This window comes from Rhincodon typus, chromosome 42, assembly GCF_021869965.1.
Source record: "Rhincodon typus isolate 14 chromosome 42, sRhiTyp1.1, whole genome shotgun sequence".
Lineage (NCBI taxonomy): Eukaryota > Metazoa > Chordata > Chondrichthyes > Orectolobiformes > Rhincodontidae > Rhincodon > Rhincodon typus.
In genome coordinates this window covers 6,266,182-6,275,299 of record NC_063373.1, presented here as the reverse complement: position 1 = coordinate 6,275,299, position 9,118 = coordinate 6,266,182, and the positions used below count along the sequence as shown (strand labels likewise).

Below are 9,118 nucleotides of genomic sequence, written 5' to 3'. Positions count from 1 at the left end.
GTGTGTGTGAGAGTGAGTGAGTGTGTGTCTGCGTCTGCGTGTGTGTGTCTGTGTGAGTGTGTGTGCGTGTGTGTGTGTGTGTCTGCGTGTGTGTGTCTGCGTGTGTGTGTCTGCGTGTGTGTGTGTGTCTGCGTGTGTGTGTGTGTGTCTGTGTGTGTGGGTGGGGTTGGGGGGGGGTTTCCTTCCTTGTAACGCACACCTCGGTAAATAAACACTGAGCAAAGTGCAATCTCATTCTACCCTCCACTCCACACACCGCCCCCGCACCCCGTCCCCCCACTACCCCGGCGCGCTGGGATGGGTCACTCTCCTGTCCATCGTCTCCCCATCTCTTCAGAGACGTCACGTACCTTCCCCTCACCCCCAGCGCTCTTCCGACATCCATTGGGATGGCTAACAAACGCCGGCCCGGCCGTGCTCCACAGCCGAACGTGGCACTCTCTCAAAGTTCGGCTTCCTCCTACCACAGCCTCCCACTGCCTATGCTTGCAACGTGTCCCCTCCTGACGCTCGCCCCGAATCGGTGCCGCCCTCCTTACCCTGGCTGTCGCCTCCTGCCTGCCGAACGCCGCCGTCCTCCTCCTCCGGATGCTCCCGACGCGCCCTCTTGGTGGCGACCGAACCCATGGCCGAGCAGGACGCTCCGTCTGAGGGCTGTGGGCCGCCGCTCGGGATCGCTGGGTCGGCCGCGTCTGTGGGCAGGGGAGAGAGAGAAAGAGAGAGACGGAGCATCGGTGAGAGGCAAGGTGGGGCGCCGATGGCAGTTCAGAGGGTGGAATGGAGATTCCAGCCACCCCACCCTCCCCAACAGCGATGGGAACGACCGCCCTCTGAGCCAGCCCACTCCTTCGAGCGATTAGGGAGGGGCAGCAACTCCCGAGGGACTGGGGTAAGGAACTGGGCTAACCTCTCTCCCCAGGCGGCCCCCATAAGGCCGGGAAACCCCCTTTTACCTGATTGAAGGCGGCTCATCTTGCGCTCGTACTTGGTCTTGCTGTTGACCTGCCTCATCCTTCCGACATCCAGTTGGTAGCGGACCCGTCCAACAGACTGGTCCACGGTCCTCTGCCCCTGCCGCCTCGCCTGCTCCAGTTCGGCACACAGCGCGGCGCTGTATGGGTGCCAGGCGGTATCGTCACCCTGCCACTGCCACACAAAATCTGGGCGGAAACAGCAAGAGATTAACCAGGCTCAGGGAGGCTTTACGCCACAGGCACGACGAGGAAGCTCAAAGGAACAGCAGGAGGAGGCCGTTCAGCCCCCTCCTTGAGCCTGTTACACAGGAACAGCAGGAACAGGCCATTCAGTCCCCTCCTCGGCCTGTTACAGAGGAACAGGCCACTCAGCCCCCTCCTCAAGCCTGTTACAGAGGAACAGCAGGAGGCCATTCAGACCCCCTCTTGGAGTCTGTTACACAGAATCAGGTTGAGGCCATTCAGCCTGCTCCTGGACCCTGTTAGAGAGGAACAGGAGGAGGCCATTCAGTCCCTTGAGCCTGTCTCACTATTCATTGAGATTCTAGCTGCTATGAATCACAATTCCCAACCATCGCGTCGCTAGTCTGTGTACAGTTGCCGGCAAATATCCATCAAACCCACTGGTGACATTTCCAGCTAGCTCACCCTAAACTTCGACAGCGTTTAGTGCGAGAGATCCCAGGTTTCTGCTACTGTTTGGGGAAGGAGCCCATCCTGACATCCCTTTCAAATTGCCTCCTCCTTTAAATGGAAAGTAAAGCTCCCTCTGCTCTTTTAAACAGGAAATAAATCTCCCTCTATTCTTCTCAACAGAAGGTAAAGCTCCCTCTACTCTTTTAAGCAGAAAGTAAAGTTCTTCTATTCCATTAAACTGAAAGTAAGGCTCCCTCTACTCCAATAAACTGAAAGTAAAGCTCTCTCTACTCTTTGCCCATCAAACACTGCCAGGACAGGATCATACAGTCCTCCTTCTCTTTCACGGCGTAGCGCACGCTTCTCTCGAAGCCTGTCTGGCTGTTCTTCTGGACCATTTTCTTCAAATCCACTCGCAGGGTGACCTCCGAAGGAAGAGACAGCTGAACGGAGGTATTCCTGGACCTGGGGGGAGAAAGAAAGATATGGTGCAGTGTTAGGGTCAATGCGACTCACTTGGAAAGACTTGAGTTTATGTTCCCTGGTCCGAAAATCCAATCCTGTTCGCTCACTCTTCACTTAACACACTCCTTCAAATCTCCAACAGGATAGTGTCCTAGACCCAACTATACTCCCCACTTGCTCTAGGTGGAGGCAGCTCCGACATCATTCAAGAAGTCGACACCATCCAGGGACAAAGCAGCCCCCTGCTCAATTGGCACCGCATCCATAAACACCGATGCTCAGTCGCAGCAGTGTGTACCATCTACAAGATGCTCTGCAGAAACTCACTGAGGCTCCGTATGCAGTACCTTCCAAAACCCACACCCTCTACCATCTAGAAGGACAAGGGGCAGCAGATACATGGGAACACCAGCTCCCTGCAAGTTCCCCATCCCGACTTGGAAATATATTATGATCATTGGGCCTGGAACTCCCTCCCTAACAGCATTTTAGGTGTATGCATCATGCACTGGTTCAGGGAGGCAGGCAACAGATGCTGGGTCTAGCCAGTGAAACCAACATTCCTGGAAAAATTAAAAACACGCAACTTCACAGTCACACAATCAGTTAAAAAAGATCGAGAGAGAAGATGACAGACCTAGAGAGAGGGGAACCAAGTAAGACAGAGAGAGAGAGAGAGACAGAGAGAGACAGAGAGAGAGACAGAGAGAGACAGAGAGAGAGAGAGAGAGAGAGAGATAGGGAGGGGGACAGACTGCAAGAGAGAGATAGAGAGAGGGGGGGTGTGGAGGGGGACAGACTGCGAGAGAGAGAGATAGAGAGATGGAGAGAGAGAGAGGGAGGGAGACAGGGAGAGAGAAGGTGGGGGGTGGAGACGTTTTGAGGCATTCCTCTGCTATGGACACAGGTACCTGAAGCTGCAGAAATTTCAATCAGGGGGGAAGGGACTTGAGAGTCCGGAATCAGAAGAAAGCAGAGATATAAAGGTTGTGGGACTGGAGAAGATCACGGAGTTGGGGGAAGGTAAAACTAGGAGGGGGAGAGAGAGGTGGGATTAGAGACGATGGAAGGATTTGAGTTTTGAACTTGAGAGGCCTTTGGCGGAACACTGCCTTTGACACTTACCGCAAAGCCTCTGAAAGCTCCTGCTCATGCTCAGCCGAGTAAACATTCCAGGAGCCGTCATCCGCTTCCCATTCCCAACGACAAGCTAACTCTTTGAGACCCACCTCTTCTTCGTCATTGTCTGCCATTGCTCTCTTGCGGCCTGCAGGGAGAACACCAGTCCCACTCTCATAACTCACACACACCACCGAGGTTAAACTTATCAATATCCAGGCCTGGGCTGACAAGTGCCAAGTAACATTCGTGCCACACAAATGCCAGGCAATGACCATCTCCAAATCAAAGGAAATCTAACCACGCCCCCCCCTTGACATTCAATGGCGTTGCCATCACTGAAACCCCCCACAATCAACATCCTGGGGGTTACCATTGACCAGAAACTTAACTAGACTGACCACATAAATATAGTGGCGACAAGAACAGGTCACAGGCTCAAAATACTGTGGTGAGTAACTCACCTCCTGACTCCCTAAAGCCTGTCCACCATCAACAAGGCACAAGTCAGGAATGTGATGGGATACACCCCACTTGCCCTGGATGGGGGCAGCTCCGACAACACTTGAGAAGCTCGACACCATCCAGGAACAAAGCAGCTCCCCGCTCTATTGGCACCACATCCACAAACACCCGCTCCCCCCACCCACCGATGCTCAGCCGCAGCAGTGTGTACCATCTACAAGATGCCCTGCAGAAACTCACCGAGGCTCCTTAGACAGAACCTTCCACATCCCACGGCCACTTCCATCTAGAAGGACAAGGGGGCAGCAGATACATGGGAACACCAGTGCTCTGCGAGTTGCCCCTCCGAGCCACTCCCCATCCCGACTTGGAAATATATCAGCCGTTCTTTCAGTGTGGCCGGGTCAGAACCCCTGGAATTCCCTCCCTGAGGGGGACGTTGTTGTGGGTCTACCCTACAGCACATGGACTGCAGCGGTTCAAACAGGCAGCTCACCACCAGTTACTTAAGGACAACTAGGGACGGGCAATAAATGAATTTCAAAAAAAATCCCTGCGAGGCACAGAATTGTGGAACGAAACGGCACAGAATGCCATTCAGCCCATGGCACTGAGATCTGCTTTTTGTCATGTTTTGGAGCACTGGGCATGACACACACAGTTCAGGAAGAACAGGTATTTTTTCTGTTCCAGTTTGTTACTGTCACGTGTGCCAAGATACAGTGAAATGTATTGTTTTGCGTGCGATGCAGACAAATCATATCTTAGATAAGTACATCAGCATAGTAGAACAGAATGCACAATGTAGTGTTCCAGCAACAGAGAAGGTGCAGAGAGAGATCAACTCTAATATATGAGGGGTCTACTCGTAGGTCTGATAACAGCGGGGAAGAAGCTGCTCTTAAATCTGTTTGTGCAGGGAAGAAGCTGTTCTTGAATCTGTTGATAACGTGTTTTCATACTTTTGTATCTTCTGCCCGATGAAAGAAGATGAAGAGAGTATAACTGAGGTGGGAGGGGGTCTTTGATTATGTTGGCTGTTTTCCCGAAACAGCCGGAAGTACAGATGGAGTCATCGAGCCATACAGCACAGAAACAGACTCTTTGGCCCAACCAGTCCATGCTAAATCTCAAACTAGTCCCACCTGCCTGCTCCTGGCCCATATCCCTCCAAACCTTTCCTATTCATGTACTTATCCAAATGGCTTTTAAACGTTGTGACTGTACCCACATCCACCACTTCCACTGGAAGCTCATTCCACACACGGACCATCCTCTGTGTTTAAAAAAAACCTTCACGTCTTTTTTAAAATCTTTCTCCTCTCACCTTAAAAATATGCTCCAGTCTTGAAACTCCCCACTCTTAAAGAAAAGACACCTGCCATTCACCCTATCTACACCTCTCATGATTTTACAAACGTCTGTAAATTCACCCCACAACCTCCAGTATCCTTATAACTCAAACCCTCCACTTCAAGCAACATCCTGGTAAATCTCTTCTGAACCCTCCCCAGCTTAACGACATCCTTCCTATAACAGGGCGACCGGATTTGGACACAGTTCTCCAGAAACAAAAGCAGAAATTGCTTGAAAAGCTCAGCACTGTGTTGTGAGGAAGGGTCACCCCAGACCCAAAACATCAACTCTGGCTCCTCTTCACAGATGCTGCCAGACCTGCTGAGCTTTTCCAGCAACTTCCGTTTTTATTTCTGATTTACAGCATCTGCCATTCTTTCGGGTTTTATATGGTACTCCAGACGAGGCCTTACCGACATCTTGTACAAGCTCAGCTTGTGTCAATGGATGGGAGGCTGGTTTGTATGATGGACTGGGCTGTGCTCACAACTCTCCGTAATTTCTTGCCTCAGAGACAAGAATGAGCCTCAGAGGGAGTGTGGCAGAGACTTAGCAGGATGTTCCCGGGACTGTAGGGGTGAAATTACAAGGAGAGATTGCAAAAATAAAAAAAACAGCTGCATTCTGAGGAAGGGTCACCGGACCCGAAACTTTAACTCTGATCTCCCTCCACTGGTGCTGAGATTTTCCAGCAATTTCCGCTTTTTGTTTCGGATTTCCTGCGTCCCCAGTTCTTTTGGGTTTTGTTTTCGAGCAGGGCTGCAGTCCCTGGGATCTGGAATAAAGGTGAGAAATTTCATCGCAGCTTCCAAGAGAGCTGATGTGTTTGGGCAAGGTGAAACGGAAGAGGTTCGTCAGACATCACAGAGATCCCGACGGGAGTACGGGAAATCGTTTAGGTGGCACATCACACGAATTTGACAGAAAGTGAAACATGTGGCGAAGGTTTTTCCCCTTGTCTTCCGTCAGGACAGGCACGGGAATGTCAAAGTTAACGAGACCGCAACAATATACACGTCCAGAGAAAAGGGTGTCAATTGAGTGGAATCACAGAATCCCTACAGTGTGGAAGCAGGCCATTCGGCCCATCGGGTCCACACTGACCCACTCTCCAACCTATCCCTGTAACCCTGCATTTCCCATGGCCAACTCACCTAACCTGCACATCTCTAGACACTATGGGCAATTTAGCACGGCCAATCCACCCTAACCTGCACATCCCTAGACACTATGGGCAATTTAGCACGGCCAATCCACCCTAACCTGCACATCCCTAGACACTATGGGCAATTTAGCACGGCCAATCCACCCTAACCTGCACATCCCTAGACACTATGGGGTATTTAGCACGGCTAATCCACCCTAACCTGCACATCCCTAGACACTATAGGGTATTTAGCACGGCCAATCCACCCTAACCTGCACATCCCTAGACACTATGGGGAATTTAGCACGGCCAATCCACCCTAGCCTGCACATCCCTAGACACTACGGGGAATTTAGCATGGCCAATCCACCCCAACCTGTACATCTTTGGACTGTGGGAGGAAACCGGAGCACCCGGAGGAAACCCACGCAGACACGGGTATAATGTGTAAACTCCATACAGACAGTTGCCCGAGGGTGGAATCGAACCCGGGTCCCTGGCACCATGAGGCAGCAGTGATAACCGCTGAGCCACCGCGTTACCCACTCAACACTGACCAGCCACGACATTACCAGGGAGAAGCCCACACTTGGTGAACAATCCCAAGTGCGCCAATGTCTACACTAACAACCAACTGAATTAAGATAGTCAAATCAAACTTGTACCCTTCACGTGTTATGTCCTGCGGCTTTTTGATTTATCCGGGAGCGCGTGGCGACACCAATCAGTCGGCTCGTCAACCAATCAGCACCATTCTCTCCTGTAGTGTGAATTGTTGGGATCGATTGAAATTTGGCATTCTTGCATCGGTCCTGATGGGCGCAGAAGGCAATGCATCAATACAAGTCAAGTGAATGCGTTGTGACTGGAAGGCTATTTCCAGTCGTGTTTTGCAGCGCTCAGTCCTTTGCAATCTGTGGTCTGTATCAATGGTACAAACTTGAAAGCATGGGACATGGTTGAGAATCTCGTAGATAGCACACAAATTGGCTGGGGTTCGATAGTTAGGAAAGAAGCTATAGACTGCAGGAAGCTATGAATAGACAGGTCAGGAGAGCAGAACACTGGTAAACGGAGTTCTCTTGCAGAGAATACGTTCCAATTGCCCTGGATGGGGGCAGCTCTGACAACACTCAAGAAGCTCGACACCGCCCAGGGACGAAGCAGCCCCCGCTCAATTGGCACCGCATCCACAAACACCCGCTCCCCCCACCCACACCGCTCAGGCACAGCCGCAGCAGTGTGTACCATCTACAAGATGCACTGCAGGGACTCGCCGAGGCTCCTTAGACAGCACCTTCCAAACCCACACCCCTCTACCATCTAGAAGGACAAGGGGGGCAGCAGATACATGGGAACACCACCCCCTGCAAGTTCCCCATCCAAGCCCCTACCCACCCCGACTTGGAAAAATATCGACTGTTCCTTCTCTGTGGCTGGGTCGGAATCCCTGGAATTTCCACCCTGAGGGACATTGTGCATCTACCCTACAGCACATGGGACTGCAGCGGTTCAAGAAGGCAGCTCACCACCTCCCCCAGCTTCTGAAGGGGAGATGTGTGATGGGCGATAAATGCTGGGCCCAGCCAGCTACACCCACGTCCCTGTGAAACAATTAGAAAAAAGTGCAAGGTGTTGCATTTGAGGGAGGCAAGGGAATAACTAGCAAATGGTGAGGGACAGAGGGAGTTTTCAGGGCCTGGCAAAAGATCCCTGAAAGTACAAGGTGAAATCTTGCCTTTACTGGCCAAGGAATGGGACTTAAGAGCTGGACGGGAAGCAGGAACTATATAAAACACTGCATAGACCACAGCTGGAGCACTATGTATAGTTCTGGTCACCACCCTACAGGAAAGCACTCAGGAGGGCACAGCACATATTTACAAGGGTGTTGCCCAGACAGGAGAACTCTAGTTATGAGGAAAGATTGGACAGGTTACTGTTGTTTTTCATTGGAACAGGGGAGACTGAAGGGAGGTTTAATAAAGGCGTGTAAAATTACCAAGGGGCTGAACAAAGGGACTAACCTTCGCAAAGTGGTCAACAAGTCAGAAGCATACGTTTAAAGAAATCAGCAGAGGGAGGGGAAAGGAGTTTATTGGTCAGTGCATTGAGTATAGGAGTTGGGAGGGTCATGTTGTGGCTGTACAGGACATTGGTGAGGCCACCTTTGGAATAATGCATTCAATTCTGATCTCCTCACTACAGGAAGGATGCTGTTAAACTTGAAAGGGTTCAGAAAAGGTTTACAAGGATGTTGCCAGGGTTGGAGGGCTTGAGCTACAGGGAGAGGCTGAGTAGGTTCGGGCTATTTTTCCAGGAGCGTCAGAGGCTGAGGGACAAACTTGCAGAGGCTTATAAAATCATGATGGGTGTGGATAGGAGTGAATAGCCATTGTCTTTTTCCTAGGGTTGACAGAGTCCAAGACTAGAGGGGCATAGGTTTAAGGTGAGAGGGGAAAGATTTGAAAGGGACCTGAGGGGCAACTTTTTCACACAGAGGGTGGTGCGTGTATGGAACGAGCTGCCAGAGGAATTGGTGGAGGCTGGTACAATTACAACATTTAAAAGGCATCTGGATGAGTACATGTATAGGAAGGGCTTAGAGATATATGGACCAAATGCTGGCAAATGGGACTAGATTAATTCAGGATATCTGGTTGGCATAGAAGATAGGGCCAGGAGGAGGCCATTCGGCCCTTCGACCCTGCTCTGTCATTCATCACGATCATGGCTGGTCGTCCAACTCCATAGCCTAATCCTGCTTTCTGCCTATAACTTCTGTCTCCACCTAACCTTTGATTCCATTCACCCCAAGTGCTATATCTAGCTGCTTCTTGAATACATTCAATGTTTTGGCATCAACTACTTTCTGTGGTAATCAATTCCACAGCCTCACCACTCTTTGGGTGAAATAATGTCTCCCCATCTCCACCCTAAATGGTCTACCCCGAAT

General features: G+C 51.1%; 1 protein-coding gene across 1 annotated transcript in view; it reads right to left on the bottom strand.

The window, feature by feature from the left end:
* Positions 1 to 6,971, bottom strand: part of LOC109925293 (poly [ADP-ribose] polymerase 2-like) — a 23,981-nt gene extending 17,010 nt beyond the window's left edge. The window contains exons 1-5 of the mRNA XM_048619373.1: positions 6,828 to 6,971; positions 3,201 to 3,342; positions 1,939 to 2,075; positions 954 to 1,160; positions 540 to 692 (exon numbers count right to left, since the gene is read on the bottom strand). Coding sequence (XP_048475330.1) covers positions 540 to 692; positions 954 to 1,160; positions 1,939 to 2,075; positions 3,201 to 3,328 — 625 coding nt within the window. The 5' untranslated portion in view covers positions 3,329 to 3,342; positions 6,828 to 6,971. The remainder of the gene's footprint in view (positions 1 to 539; positions 693 to 953; positions 1,161 to 1,938; positions 2,076 to 3,200; positions 3,343 to 6,827) is intronic.
* Between the last annotated feature and the right edge of the window lie 2,147 nt (positions 6,972 to 9,118).